This window comes from Mizuhopecten yessoensis, unplaced genomic scaffold, assembly GCF_002113885.1.
Source record: "Mizuhopecten yessoensis strain PY_sf001 unplaced genomic scaffold, ASM211388v2 scaffold7841, whole genome shotgun sequence".
Classification (NCBI taxonomy): Eukaryota; Metazoa; Mollusca; class Bivalvia; order Pectinida; family Pectinidae; genus Mizuhopecten; species Mizuhopecten yessoensis.
In genome coordinates, this window is record NW_018407249.1 from 215854 (window position 1) to 232765 (window position 16912).

The window sequence follows — 16912 nt, forward strand, 5'->3', positions numbered from 1 at the left end:
GTTACTAGCATACCTGTAACATAGAGGTACATACTGTTACTAGCATACCTGTAACATAGAGGTACATACTGTTACTAACATACCTGTAACATATAGGTACATACTGTTACTAGCATACCTGTAACATAGAGGTACATACTGTTACTAGCATACCATTTTTTAAAAAGATATTTAAACAATTTTGTATGCTGAACTGAAGGTTTAGATATGAACTGCCTGTTGAATACAAAGTGACCTGTGAACCTTGACTTGTTGACAAGGAGGTCACAGAGTTTAACTTACTGAATCATGAGAAGGTAGACCTCTGGACGGTTAAACAGTTTCTTGTACAGTGTTTTGAACTCCTCACACGTCACCTTTTCACTTCCTTTAGCTGATTCAAGCTCCTAAAATCGTAAAAAAAGATTTTTTAAGTTCATTGGCAAAGCATAGAAGTAATAACTGAAACTTTGAGGTCAATATGTTACAAACCATTATTAAACAACAAAATGATAAGGAATATGGTGGTGTTTATTACATACCTCAGACTACCAGTAATAAAGTTAGTTCATTCTTTTATTCTGTATTAAAGGCCTCCAGCCCACAGTACAAGTTTAATTAACAATCTTGATGTAAGCCACTTAACACTGTAGCTTTAATTTATTGACATTAACATGAGACATATTGTATGTACTATAGTAAAATAAGAAATGCAATACATGTATGTATTAGTAACAAACTAGCAATCCTATAATAAGCTATAATTCATTCTTTCTGATAAAGTTAATATTATATATCATAGCCTTGATCGAGATTATGTCAACAAACTTAACTTTATATCATTATAAACAGTTTTATAACACTTACTTTGAGTTTTTGATTGACATGTTGAATGACAAAGTTTTCATTGAGTTTTTTCAGGAGGTTTACAGTGCCTTTGTGATCCAACAATCCTGTGTTTATATCAGCCTCACCATGGAAACATTCCTCCAACCAGGTATACAGAGGTCAAGGTCAACAAAGTTCCTTTACTTACAATAGTCAATAAAGGTGTCAATAATGTCAACAAAGGTCATACAAGGTTATACCAGTCTATGTCAGCATAGGCCACAACATTTCTCAATACGGTCAACAAAGGTCATACAAGGTCATGGCAGTCTATGTCAGCATAGGTCACAACATTTCTCAATACGGTCAACAAAGGTCATACAAGGTCATGGCAGTCTATGTCAGCATAGGTCACAACATTTCTCAATACGGTCAACAAAGGTCATACAAGGTCATGGCAGTCTATGTCAGCATAGGTCACAACATTTCTCAATACGGTCAACAAAGGTCATACAAGGTCATGGCAGTCTATGTCAGCATAGGTCACAACATTTCTCAATACGGTCAACAAAGGTCATACAAGGTCATGGCAGTCTATGTCAGCATAGGTCACAACATTTCTCAATACGGCCAACAAAGGTCATACAAGGTCATGGCAGTCTATGTCAGCATAGGTTATAACATTCTATAACAAGGTCGATAAAGGTCATACCAGGTCATACCAGTCTAACAAAAGTAGCTATAAGAAATATAAGAACATTTCCTCAAATGTAAACAATTATAAAGAAGTGAATGGGAAATTTTCCAGGAAGCAGTATACTGGTATGTTATTTTTAAGGATATTCTTCTCGTTCCTTGTCAGTATCAACTGTTTCCGAATCAGCTGAAATCATCAAAATGTATAGAATTAAGAAATATTTGTTACCTTGTCATAGTGATAAAAGCTTAATATTTAAGTATCTAATGTTCCTTCACCAAAACATTACTTAAGTACAGTGAAACTGGCCTCACCAATAATAATGGCTACTAAGCCTTCCATTTTATATAAATTGGCGATGTTTATTTAAATTATATGATAAATGTAACAATGTCAATCAGACAATCAGGATGTATTAATATAACCATCAGGACAAGTATTGTTATGATGTATCAAAGTTACACTGGCTACTTTCCTACAATCTTACGATCACTCGGTCAGTCACCGGTCAGCGTCATTTACCTTCTATTTATCTCACACTTTTAATCTTAAAAGTGGACCAAGGTCAAATATATGACCCTTAGTTATTCATAAGAACAGGTTACAAGATTTTAACACATTTGGTCCCAGTGTTTTTGAAAGTCTAACAAGGTCATTCAGCTGAACAAACTTGGGAGCCCTAAATCCTAGCAACCTACTGGCCAAATATCATCACCCTGTGACTTTGGTTATTGTGACCTAGAAAGTGAGTCAAGATCAGTCATTTAAACAGATTTGGTAGCCCTTTATCCTGCATGCTGTATATCATCACCCTAAGCCTTGGCTACTCCGAAGAAATAATTAAAATTGTTTTAGCACATTTGCCCCCTGTGACCTTGAATACTGGGATTCATTTGAACCAAAGTTATAGCCCTTCATTTCAGCATTATAGCATCAACCTGTGCCTTTTAGTTATTCAGAGAAGTTAATTTAAGATTTTAATGCATTTTACTTGTAACCTTGAAAGCCATATTTGGCACCATCTCAGGAAGCTACCAGCCTAATATCATAACTCTGGGCCTATCAGTTTTTCAGAATAAGTCATTGGAAGGTTTTGGCGTATATGACCCTTGTAACATTATATATAGTTCAAGGTCATTTTTATTTGCAAACTTTTAAGCCGGGGCTATGTACCAGAAAGCTACCAACTAAATATCACTCTAGGTCTTTCTATTCTTAAGAAAATTTAACTCAAAGGAAAATTTGAGGTATGACAGACACTGTGTCACAGTATAAGCTTACTTGACCTTCCAGCAGGTGACCTAACAATAAAAACTCTAAAGGAAAGTTTCATAAAGTTTAATAATGACATATCTGAGAGGTCAAGGAAGGACAACGGTAAGTGATAGGTACAGAAATAGTTAATATATAGGCTACAGTGAGAGACAGACAGCAGGCACAACTTACAAGGAGAGGGAAGGTAATTTACAGGCATTCACAGAGAAAAGGGAAGTTAATTTACAGGTATTTACAGAAGAAGGGGAGGTAATTTACAGGTATTAACAGAGGAAGGGGGGGTACTTTACAGGTATTTACAGAGGAAGGGGAATTAATTTAAATATATTTACAAAGAAATCTGAGGTATTTATTTACATGCATTTACAAAGTAAGGGGAGGTAATTAACAGGTATTTACACATTCTACAGCAATATAGTTCTAGGTTTTATTCTGTAGACAATGCTAAATGACTTTTATGAATAAGGAGTAAATATCATGATCAACTGAAGCACATAAATCTTTTAATATAAATGAATTAACCAGTAAATTTATTTTTGAACTGTAAACCATAGTTTTTATCACAAAAAACTTCCTACAGCCATTCAGCAATATACGAAATTCACTTCACAACACCATCATCAATGATCAATTTTTATATTTCACGACATACATGTAAGTAATGGTGCAAATGTAATGTTAATTATCTTCAACTCATTGCAAAAACTTTCAATGTGTTATGTGAACCTTCGTAAAATATCATGATATTAACATATACACTATACCCTTATATAGTCTCTGTGAGGTCTGTAATAATATAGACTATCAACACAAGCTGTGAGGTCTGTAATGATACAGACTACTAACAAAAGGTGTGTGGACTGTAATGATATAGACTACCAACACAAGATGTGAGGACTGTAATGATATAGACTACCAACACAAGGTGTGAGGAATGTAGTAATATAGACAACCAACACAAGGTGTGAGGACTGTAGTTATATAGACAACCAACACAAGATGTGAGGGCTCTAGTGATATAGACTACCAACACAAGGTGTGTGGACTGTAATGATAAAGACAACCAACACAAGGTGTGAGGTCTGTAATGATAAAGACTACCAACACAAGGTGTGAGGACTGTAGTTATATAGACAACCAACACAAGATGTGAGGGCTGTAATGATATAGACTACCAACACAAGGAGTGAAGACTGTAATGATATAGACTACCAACACAGGGTGTGTGGACTGTAGTGATATAGACTACCAACACAAGATGTAAGGGCTGTAGTGATATAGACTACCAACACAAGATGTAAGGGCTGTAGTGATATAGACTACCAACACAAGGTGTGAGGACTGTAATGATATAGACTACCAACGCAAGGTGTGTGGACTGTAATGATATAGACTACCGACACAAGGTGTGAGGACTGTAATGATAAAGACTACCAACACAAGGTGTAAGGGTTGTAGTGATATAGACTAACAACACAAGGTGTGTGGACTGTAATGATAAAGACAACCAACACAAGGTGTGAGGTCTGTAATGATAAAGACTACCAACACAAGGTGTGAGGACTGTAATGATATAGACAACCAACACAAGGTGTGTGGACTGTAATGATATAGACTACCAACACAAGGTGTGAGGACTGTAATGATAAAGACTACCAACACAAGGTGTGAGGACTGTAATAATATAGACAACCAACACAAGGTGTGAGGACTGTAGTGATATGGACTACCGACACAAGGTGTGAAGACTGTAATGATATAGACTACCAACACAAGGTGTGAGGACTGTAATGATAAAGACTACCGACACAAGGTGTGAGGACTGTACTGATAAAGACTACCAACACAAGGTGTGAGGACTGTAATGATATAGACTACCAACACAAGATGTAAGAGCTGTAGTGATATAGACTACCAACTCAAGGTCTTTGATGTTTGTACTGATAAAGTGTTGTCACCAACACAAAGTGGAAGAGTTATACATTGAAGGTATTATAGGTTTGGTCATCTTTTTAACAATATCTTACCTGCTTGGACTGTAACCTCTGTTTAAACAGGAAAACAACAGATATCACCATGGTAACCATAAAAGTTTTCACCATGGTCACTATAAATATATCCATATGGTTACCATACAGATATCATCATGGTTATCATACAGATATGTCCATGGTTACCATACAGATATGTCCATGGTTACCATACAGATATGTCCATGGTTACCATACAGATATGTCCATGGTTACCATACAGATATCACCATAGTCACCATACAGATATATACATGGTTACCATACAGATATGTCCATGGTTACCATACAGATATCATCATGGTTATTATACAGATATGTCCATGGTTACCATACAGACATGTCCATAGTTATCATACAGATATTATCATGGTTACCATACAGATATGTCCATGGTTACCATATAGATATGTCCACGGTTACTTTGTGCTACTATGAAAGGTACCTCGGTTTCATTGACTGTGCTTAAAGGGTTATAATTTATTGCCATGTATTTGCATAATTAGAAGTGAAAATCAAAATTAATGCTATCATAAATAATCAATATATATAGGGCATCCATAAAATTGAATCATGAAACATTAATCTCAAAAAGCAAATAAAATGAAGACCTACATTTTCCTTCCAAAAATAATGACGGAAATTAGTTCTTCATTACTTTACTGTTGGCAAGACTATGTTTGTTTAGCATCAAAGTAACTACATGTAAGTCAGTCAACTGCTAACTACTGTAGTGTCTTTCACTATTTCCTATTTTTTTTACCTGTTTTCTGAAATCTGATGAGTGCCTTTATGCCAGTCATCCAAAATGCTGCAGTTTCCACAGAGTCGGCCACGAGGTAGAGAGGTTTGCTGTCATTTGTAAACTTGATAGTAAAACACTGATTAGCATTCTGACACAGATGGTGCACTTTCTTATGTTTAAAGGCGTCATCCTTATTTCCTAGAACAAGTTCCTTAAAACTGGAAGTCGGCACTGAAACAATATAGGTACATTTAATAGTCAGTCTGTGGGCACTGAAACAACACAGGTACATTTTATAGTCAGTCTGTGGGCACTAAAACAACATAGGTACATTTAATAGTCAGGCTGTGGGCACTAAAACAACATAGGTACATTTAATAGTCAGTCTGTGGACAATGCAACAACACAGGTACATTTTAGAGTCAGTCTGTGGGCACTGACACAACACATGTACATTTTATAGTCATTCTGTGGGCACTGAAACATTTACATAGGTACATATAATAGTCAGTCTGTCGGCACTGACACAACACAAGTACATTTTATAGTCAGTCTGTGGGCACTAAAACAACACAGGTACATTTTATAGTCAGTCTGTGAGCACTGAAAAAACATAGGTACATTTTATAGTCAGTCTGTGAGCACTGAAACAACATAGGTACATTTAATAGTCAGTCTGTGGGCACTGACACAACACATGTACATTTTATATTCAGTCTGTGGGCACTAAAACAACACAGGTACATTTAATAGTCAGTCTGTGGGCACTGACACAACACATGTACATTTTATAGTCAGTCTGTGGGCACTGAAACAACATAGGTACATGTTATAGTCAGTCTGTGGGCACTAAAACAACACAGGTACATTTAATAGTCAGTCTGTGGGCACTGACACAACACATGTACATTTTATAGTCAGTCTGTGGGCACTAAAACAACACATGTACATTTAATAGTCAATCTGTGGGCACTGACACAACACATGTACATTTTATAGTCAGTCTGTGGGCACTGAAACAACATAGGTACATGTTATAGTCAGTCTGTGGGCACTAAAACAACACAGGTACATTTAATAGTCAGTCTGTGGGCACTGACACAACACATGTACATTTTATAGTCAGTCTGTGGGCACTGAAACAACATAGGTACATGTTATAGTCAGTCTGTGGGCACTAAAACAACACAGGTACATTTAATAGTCAGTCTGTGGGCACTGACACAACACATGTACATTTTATAGTCAGTCTGTGGGCACTGAAACAACATAGGTACATGTTATAGTCAGTCTGTGGGCACTAAAACAACACAGGTACATTTAATAGTCAGTCTGTGGGCACTGACACAACACATGTACATTTTATAGTCAGTCTGTGGGCACTGAAACAACATAGGTACATGTTATAGTCAGTCTGTGGGCACTAAAACAACACAGGTACATTTAATAGTCAGTCTGTGGGCACTGACACAACACATGTACATTTTATAGTCAGTCTGTGGGCACTGAAACAACATAGGTACATGTTATAGTCAGTCTGTGGGCACTAAAACAACACAGGTACATTTAATAGTCAGTCTGTGGGCACTGACACAACACATGTACATTTTATAGTCAGTCTGTGGGCACTGAAACAACATAGGTACATGTTATAGTCAGTCTGTGGGCACTAAAACAACACAGGTACATTTAATAGTCAGTCTGTGGGCACTGACACAACACATGTACATTTTATAGTCAGTCTGTGGGCACTGAAACAACATAGGTACATGTTATAGTCAGTCTGTGGGCACTAAAACAACACAGGTACATTTAATAGTCAGTCTGTGGGCACTGACACAACACATGTACATTTTATAGTCAGTCTGTGGGCACTGAAACAACATAGGTACATGTTATAGTCAGTCTGTGGGCACTAAAACAACACAGGTACATTTAATAGTCAGTCTGTGGGCACTGACACAACACATGTACATTTTATAGTCAGTCTGTGGGCACTGAAACAACATAGGTACATGTTATAGTCAGTCTGTGGGCACTAAAACAACACAGGTACATTTAATAGTCAGTCTGTGGGCACTGACACAACACATGTACATTTTATAGTCAGTCTGTGGGCACTGAAACAACATAGGTACATGTTATAGTCAGTCTGTGGGCACTAAAACAACACAGGTACATTTAATAGTCAGTCTGTGGGCACTGACACAACACATGTACATTTTATAGTCAGTCTGTGGGCACTGAAACAACATAGGTACATGTTATAGTCAGTCTGTGGGCACTAAAACAACACAGGTACATTTAATAGTCAGTCTGTGGGCACTGACACAACACATGTACATTTTATAGTCAGTCTGTGGGCACTGAAACAACATAGGTACATTTTATAGTCAGTCTGTGGGCACTAAAACAACATAGGTACATTTTATAGTCAGTCTGTGAGCACTGAAACAACACGTGTACATTTTATAGTCAGTCTGTGGGCAGACACAACACATGTACATTTTATATTCAGTCTGTGGGCACTAAAAACAACATAGGTACATTTTATAGTCAGTCAGTGGGCACTGACACAACACAGGTACATTTTATAGTCAGTCTGTGAGCACTGAAACAACACGTGTACATTTTATAGTCAGTCTGTGGGCAGACACAACACATGTACAGTTTATATTCAGTCTGTGGGCACTAAAAACAACATAGGTGCATTTTATAGTCAGTCAGTGGGCACTGACACAACACAGGTACATTTTATAGTCAGCCTGTGGGCACTAAAACAACACATGTACATTTTATAGTCAGTCTGTGGGCACTGACACAACACATGTTCATTTAATAGTCAGTCTGTGGGCACTGAAACAACATAGGAGTCTGTGGGCACTAAAACAACACAGGTACATTTTATAGTCAGTCTGTGAGCACTGAAACAACACGTGTACATTTTATAGTCAGTCTGTGGGCACTGACAAAACACATGTACATTTTATATTCAGTCTGTGGGCACTAAAACAACATAGGTACAATTTATAGTCAGTCAGTGGGCACTGACACAACACATGTACATTTTCTATTCAGTCTGTGGGCACTAAAACAACACAGGTACATTTAATAGTCAGTTTGTGGGCACTGACACAACACAGGTACATTTCATAGTCAGTCAGTGGGCACTGACACAACACATGTACATTTTATATTCAGTCTGTGGGCACTAAAACAACATAGGTGCATTTTATAGTTAGTCTGTGGGCACTGAAACAACACAGGTACATTTAATAGTCAGTCTGAGGGCACTGACACAACACAGGTACATTTTATAGTCAGTCAGTGGGCACTGACACATCACATGTACATTTTATATTGAGTCTGTGGGCACTAAAACAACACAGGTACATTTAATAGTCAGTCTGTGGGCACTGACACAACACAGGTACATTTTACAGTCAGTCTGTGGGCACTGACACAACACATGTACATTTTATATTCAGTCTGTGGGCACTAAAACAACATAGGTACATTTTATAGTCAGTCTGTGGGCACTAAAACAACACATGTATGTTTTATAGTCAGTCTGTGGGCACTAAAACAACATAGGTACATTTTATAGTCAGTCTGTGAGCACTGAAACAACACATGTACATTTTATAGTCAGTCTGTGGGCACTGACACAACACATGTATGTTTTATAGTCAGTCAGTGGGCACTGACACAACACAGGTACATTTTATAGTCAGTCTGTAGGCACTAAAACAACACAGGTACATTTTATAGTCAGTCTGTGGGCACTAAAACAACATAGGTACATTTTATAGTCAGTCAGTGGGCACTGCAACAACACATGTATAATAAATATTCATGCAGTCAGTTCACACTGAAACAACACATGTACATTTTGTAGTCAGTCTGCACACACTCAAATATAACTCTATCCAATGCAAGCATTCAGAAAGTGGCTTCCATAAACAAAACAGGCTTACACGGTTACAGAAAAAAGGATGTCCTTCTCGTTGACACATCTTAGCTAGATTTTGTTGTTGTTCAGCTCATAGAAATAATCGAAGTAGATTGGATACCAAATATCAACACTTGTCTGATACCTAGAATTTCTATGATTATAAAGGGAGACAACTCACCTTCACCTCCATGTTTGCTGGGTTTCCACTTCAGAGCCAATCTGTCTTCACTGAGACAGAACATTTTGTTGAGGTGCACCTGGCCATTCCGAATCTTGGCCAGTTTGGAGCCTTTTTGCATGAATAACCAGGCTTCTTGTGCTGAAATAAAGACACCATTTAATACACCATAGTTTTATAGTAGGTTTTGATGGCCCAGAATTACTGAGACAGAATTGGTCACTTATAGTTTGCTCTGTTACGTGTCCCGACAACCACGCCTTCTCAACACTTGTTTGAGGTACGTCCTATTGGTCATATAGCCAGATCCTCCCTCTAGCATATCTGCTTAAACCACAATAACTATCAGGTGTCAGGAAATTCTATTTGCACCTCACCATATCATAAGTCGATCTTGATATTCTTGTGAATACTAGCATGCTTCTTGAGCTTGTCAACACCATGTGTCCTTATACCAATGCCATCATCTATGAACCTTTTGTAAAAAATTAAGGAAGGAGCTACGATCTATAAAAATCTACCCCCTAGGGTTTAAAAATTTCAGTTTATTTTCAATGGGGTTAATGATTGATTTTTTCTTAATCTGTTGACCTTGTTGATGCAATGCAATGTTGACATTATGGAGTCACTGCAATGTTTACATGACCTTAATGCAGTGCTGACATGACCTTAATGCAGTGTTGACATAACCTTAATGCAGTGTTGAGTTACCTAAATGCAGTGTTGACACGACCTTAATGCAGTGTTGACATGACCTTAATGCAGTATTGACATCACCTTAATGCAATGTTGACATGACATTAATACAATGTTGATATGACCTTAATGCAGTGTTGACATGACATTAATGCAATGTTGGCATGACTTAAATGCAATGTTGACATAACCTTAATGCAGTGTTGAAATGACCTTAATGCAATGCTGACATAACCTTAATGCAATGTTTACATGACCTTAATGCAGTTTTGACATGACCTTAATGCAATGTTGACTTGACCTTAATGCAGTGTTGACATCACATTCATGCAGTGTTTACATTACCTTAATGCAGTGTTGACATGACCTTAATGCAATGTTGACATGACCTTAATGCAATGTTGACATGACCTTAATGCAATGTTGACATAACCTTCATGCAGTGTTGACATGACCTTAATGCAGTATTGAAATTACCTTAATGCAATGTTGACATGACCTTAATGCAATGTTGACATGACCTTAATGCAATGTTGACATAACCTTCATGCAGTGTTGACATGACCTTAATGCAGTATTGACTTGACCTAAATGCAATGTTGACATGACCTTAATGCAATGTTGACATGACATTTATGCAATTTTGATATGACCTTAATGCAGTGTTGACATGACCTTAATGCAATGTTGACATAACCTTCATGCAGTGTTGACATGACCCTAATGCAGTATTGACATGACCTTAATGCAATGTTGACATGACCTTAATGCAATGCTGACATGACCTTAATGCAATGCTGACATGACCTAAATGCAGTATTGACTTGACCTAAATGCAATGTTGACATGACCTTAATGCAATGTTGACTTGACCTTAATGCAATGTTGACATTACCTTAATGCAATGTTGACATTACCTTAATGCAGTGTTGACATAACCTTAATGCAATGTTAACATGACCTTAATGCAATGTTGACATGACCTTAATACAATGTTGACATTACTTTAATGCAATGTTGACATGACCTTAATGCAGTATTGACTTGACCTAAATGCAATGTTGACATTACCTTAATGCAGTGTTGACATAACCTTAATGCAATGTTAACATGACCTTAATGCAATGTTGACTTGACCTTAATGCAATGTTGACATGACCTTAATGCAATATTGACATGACCTTAGTGCAATGTTGACATGACCTTAATGCAGTGTTGACATGACCTAAATGCAGTATTGACATGACCTTAATGCAATATTGAAATGACCTTAATGCAATGCTGAAATGACCTAAATGCAGTATTGACTTGACCTAAATGCAATGTTGACATTACATTAATGCAATGGTGACATGACCTTAATGCAACGCTGACATGACCTAAATGCAGTGTTGACATGACATTAATGCAATGTTGACATGTTCTTAATGCAATGTTGACATGCCCTTAATGCAGTATTGACTTGACCTAAATACAATGTTGACATGACCTTAATGCAATATTGAAATGACCTTAATGCAATGTTAACATGACCTTAATGCAATGTTGACATGACCTTAATGCAATGTTGACATTACATTAATGCAATGTTGACATGACCTTAATGCAGTATTGACTTGACCTAAATGCAATGTTGACATGACCTTAATGCAATGTTGACATTACATTAATGCAATGTTGACATGACCTTAATGCAGTATTGACATGACCTTAATGCAATGTTGACTTGACCTTAATGCAATGTTGACATGACCTTAGTGCAATGTTGACATGACCTTAATGCAGTGTTGACATGACTTAAATTCAGTGTTGACATGACCTTAATGCAGTATTTACATGACCTTAATGCAGTGTTGACATGACTTAAATGCAGTGTTGACATGACCTTAATGCAGTGTTGACATGACTTAAATGCAGTGTTGACATGACCTTAATGCAGTATTTACATGACCTTAATGCAGTGTTGACATGACCTTAATGCAGTGTTGACATCACATTCATGCAGTGTTTACATTACCTTAATGCAGTGTTGACATGACCTTAACGCAGTATTGACATAATGTAAATCCCTCTGTCTTAACCTTAGTACCAAGGACAGGTACGTACCGGTGTATCCATACTTTTCTGGGAGATGTACAGTGGGAGATATCCTTGTCTCACCCTATTCATAACAATTGTATGACGTCACGTCAACCCTGCATTAAGCCTGTAAAGTTAACATTACATTATGTATATGATACACAATGGGAGAACAGGGTAAGAGAAAAAAATCGTTCACCCCCTTGTGGGTGATATAGGGGAATCTCAACCCTCAAGGAAGATCCTTTAGTTGCCAGACAAGAGGCTTTAAGTTCAACCTTGGGTTGAGATTTCCCTATCTCACTCCCAAGGGGGTGAATGATTCTATAAATCTTTCTCTAAAAGAAATACGGCTACAAGGTAAGATTTTGTTTTTAAATATTCAATATGTTTCTAAAATCCCTATTTACCCAGTGTTTTGTGTTTCAAGGACATAAATACTGTATATAAGCTTACCTCTAACTTCGTTGATTGGTACATCTGTAGCCGATTCCAGCTCAGAGGTGCGCCTAATGCTCAAGCTGGACCTTCCACTCATTCCCGTCAGTGATGGGGATCTGTCGAAGGTCATACTCTGTGACCTTGAACTCCAGGCCATCATTCAGTTTACAATTCAATGACACTTGATATATGAGTGTCCGGTTTCTTACCAGGTAAGTGTTAGGTTTTAAATCTCAATCTCTGATTTTACATATTCTGTAGGATCCTGATAATTTTACAGCTCAGTCCGTTATCTCCACAACACAACATTGAATGTAGTTTAGATATGTGGATGTAACATCAGATACAGTTCACTGTGCGGTGGCTCTAGGGTTTGTACCACGTAGAGGTCTGCCCGGTCATGTCAGCTGTTCAGGCCTTAACTCACTCTGCAATATTAGTAAGAATGATTCATGAACGAACGTAGGATCCACCTAACAAACATGTCATATGTGACGTAAGTAAATATCACAGTATAGTCAGATCAATTGAACCTCAGGATTAGTGAGATTTCTAATATCTAAAATCTCTTTCCCTTTAAGCAATATCGTACACTGGACACATTTTCAGATTACTACTAGGTAGTGTCAATACTTAACCCCAAAGGGATTGACACACCAATACATTATGCTGTAAATAGCCAAAACATCGTCACCACGTTAAATGTCGCTAACCGACATGTCAATATTTTTCTTACCCTAGTAATTCCAGTATGTAAATAATCCTTTAGGTTAGTTAATAAACCAATCACAAATAAGGTAGACGTTGTGAACTAATAAGGTTTTTTTCCTTGTAGAGAAGTCCTTGTCAATAGCGAACCTCTGTTGTGACATGCAGCAGGGACTGGAGACTAACACTGACACAGAAAAGTACCACTACTTGTCACACAATTATTTAAACATTTATTTCATTCTCAACCTAGTCATGGTCGTCTGCTTGTGACCTTGGCCATTGGTAAGGGCTCTTGTTCAATGACCTTGACTTTGTTAACATTCTGACTTATGAAACCCATTTATCTCCCGATGGATTATCAACATTTCAAAGGAAGTTTAACAATAAAAACCCAAATCTTATAAATAAGTGTTTTATAACCATACACTGACCGCACACATTAACAATCATATTCTATCTTGTACAACACACTATTTGAAGCATTTCAAATATTATGTAAAAAGCACTGCTATTAATAAAAGCATTTGATAAAACATGAATATATATTCTCACGGGGGGTTTATGTAGTGAAGGATCTGAATTTATCAAATATAGATTTTGCTCTACACCCGTATAAACTTACCTATATTATTATAATCTTTCTATCTATATAAATAAGTCATGCATTACAAGTGACTAAAACCAATTATACAGTTAATTACGTTACAGTGTTTACACGTCACCATTAGATACACATCACGCAGACACTTTAATCCCATACCTTGTAAGTTAGTGGTATCTCGTAAATACAATCAATACAATCATGTACCTTGTATGTTGGTGATATCTCGTAAATACAATCATGTACCATGTATGTTGGTGATATCTCGTAAATACAATCATGTACCTTGTATGTTGGTGATATCTCGTAAATACAATCCTGTACCTTGTATGTTAGTGATATTTCTCAAAAACAATCCTGTTCCTCACATATTTGTGATATTTCTGAAACAAAATCTCCTGAGCATGATGACAATTCAGTGGTATAGCCAGCTTATTATACCTGTACAATTTAACATTATTTTAAATGTCTACATTTGAAACACATCAAGAGTCCCCTATATATACATTTATACGTGTCCCTCTCACAATGCAGACAGCTTTTTAATATTTCTTTACCCCAGATTTATTGTCCTACAGTGTTAGCTCAGGTATTTCATAATAATTCCTTGGTTGTGTAAATATCAAAAACATAAAATGAGCTTTACTATAAGTGTTGAATCTCGAGTCCCGTGGCCCACCCCCATAACAATGAAAATATACCATAGTGTGTACCAGGGGGTCGTCAATGCAGGTTCACTTTCGCCTTTTTCCGTACCGAGGGCAAATTTATCGTGGCAGAAAAAATACTTTATATATATCATATCATACATAGTAATGTTTACATAGGATTAGAAAGAAATATCAGATGGTTTAGGGTTTTAGATCATAACTAAGTAAACTAGCACACCCCACACCCCAGGGATGGTATGTATCTACCAGATAGTACTACCAATAGTATCTACTAGGCAGTACTACAAATAGTATCTACCAGGTAGTACTACCGATACTATCTACCATATAGTACTACAAATAGTATCTACAAGGTAGTACTACCAATAGTATCTACCAGGTAGTACTACCGATACTATCTACCATGTAGTACTACAAATAGTATCTACCAGGTAGTACTACCAATAATATCTACCATATAGTACTACAAATAGTATCTACCATATAGTACTACCGATACTATCTACCATATAGTACTACCGATACTATCTACCATATAGTACTGCCGATACTATCTACCGGGTAGTACTACCAATACTATCTACCAGATAGTACTACCAATACTATCTACCATATAGTACTACCGATACTATCTACCATATAGTACTACAAATAGTATCTACCATATAGTACTACCGATACTATCTACCATATAGTACTACCGGTACTATCTACCATATAGTACTGCCGATACTATCTACCGGGTAGTACTACAAAAAGGATCTACCATATAGTACTACCAATACTATCTACCAGATAGTACTACCAATAATATACTCTACCATATAGTACTCCCAATAGTATCTACCAGATGGTTCTACAAATAATATCACCATATAGTACTACTAAAAATATCTGCCATAAAGTATTACAAATAATATCTACCCTATAGTACTACAAATAGCATCTACCATATAGTACACCAATACTATCTACCGGATAGTACTACCAATAATATACACCAGATAGTTCTACAAATAATATCACCATATAGTACTACTAAAAATATCTGCCATAAAGTATTACAAATAATATCTACCAGAGAGTACTACAAATAGTATCTGCCATATAGTACTACCGATACTATCTACCATATGCATGTAGTACTCCCAATAATATCTACCAGGTAGTTCTCCCGATACTATCTACCGGGTAGTACTACAAAAAGGACCTACCATATAGTACTACCAATAATATATACCATATAGTACTACCAATACTATCTCCCAGATAGTTCTACAAATAGTATCCACCATATAGTACTACGGGTACTATCTACCATATGCATGTAGTACTCCCAATAATATCTACCATATAGTCCTACTAAAAATATCTGCCATAAAGTATTACAAATAATATCTACCATATAGTCCTACTAAAAATATCTGCCATAAAGTATTACAAATAATATCTACCAGGTAGTACTACCAATAGTATACACTAGATAGTACTACCAATACTATCTACCAGATAGTACTACCAATAGTATCTACCAGATAGTTCTACAAATAATATCCACCATATAGTACTACCAATAATATCTACCATATAGTACTACCAATAGTATCTACCATATAGTACTACCAATACTATCTACCATATAGTACTACCAATAGTATCTACCATTTAGTACTACCAATAATATCTACCATATAGTACTACCAATACTATCTACCATATAGTACTACCAAAAATATCTACCATATAGTATTACAAATAATATCCACCATATAGTACTACAAATAATATCCACCATATAGTACTACCAATACTATCTACCATATAGTACTACAACTAGTATCTACCAGGTAGTACTACCAATACTATCTACCATTTAGTACTACAAATAATATCCACCATATAGTACTACAAATAGTATCTACCAGATATTACTACCAATACTATACACCAGATAGTTCTACCAATACTATCTACCATGTAGTACTACCAATACTATCTACCATGTAGTACTACCAATAATATACAC

The 16912-nt window shown here is 36.5% G+C and overlaps 1 protein-coding gene across 4 annotated transcripts in view; it reads right to left on the reverse strand.

Moving 5' to 3' along the window:
- LOC110454444 (inactive phospholipase C-like protein 1) overlaps positions 1 to 16912 on the reverse strand; it is a 69925-nt gene that overhangs the window by 50234 nt on the left and 2779 nt on the right. For 3 of the 4 annotated variants that reach the window (XM_021503943.1, XM_021503941.1, XM_021503945.1), the window contains exons 2-7: positions 12919 to 13331; positions 9688 to 9828; positions 5573 to 5785; positions 1651 to 1690; positions 847 to 976; positions 283 to 386 (exon numbers count right to left, since the gene is read on the reverse strand). In XM_021503943.1, the coding sequence (XP_021359618.1) occupies positions 283 to 386; positions 847 to 976; positions 1651 to 1690; positions 5573 to 5785; positions 9688 to 9828; positions 12919 to 13063 (773 nt within the window). In that variant the 5' untranslated portion in view covers positions 13064 to 13331. Of the gene's footprint in view, positions 1 to 282; positions 387 to 846; positions 977 to 1650; positions 1691 to 5572; positions 5786 to 9687; positions 9829 to 12918; positions 13332 to 13639; positions 13793 to 16912 lie in introns of those variants that run through there. The other variant, XM_021503942.1, reaches the window with a different exon arrangement.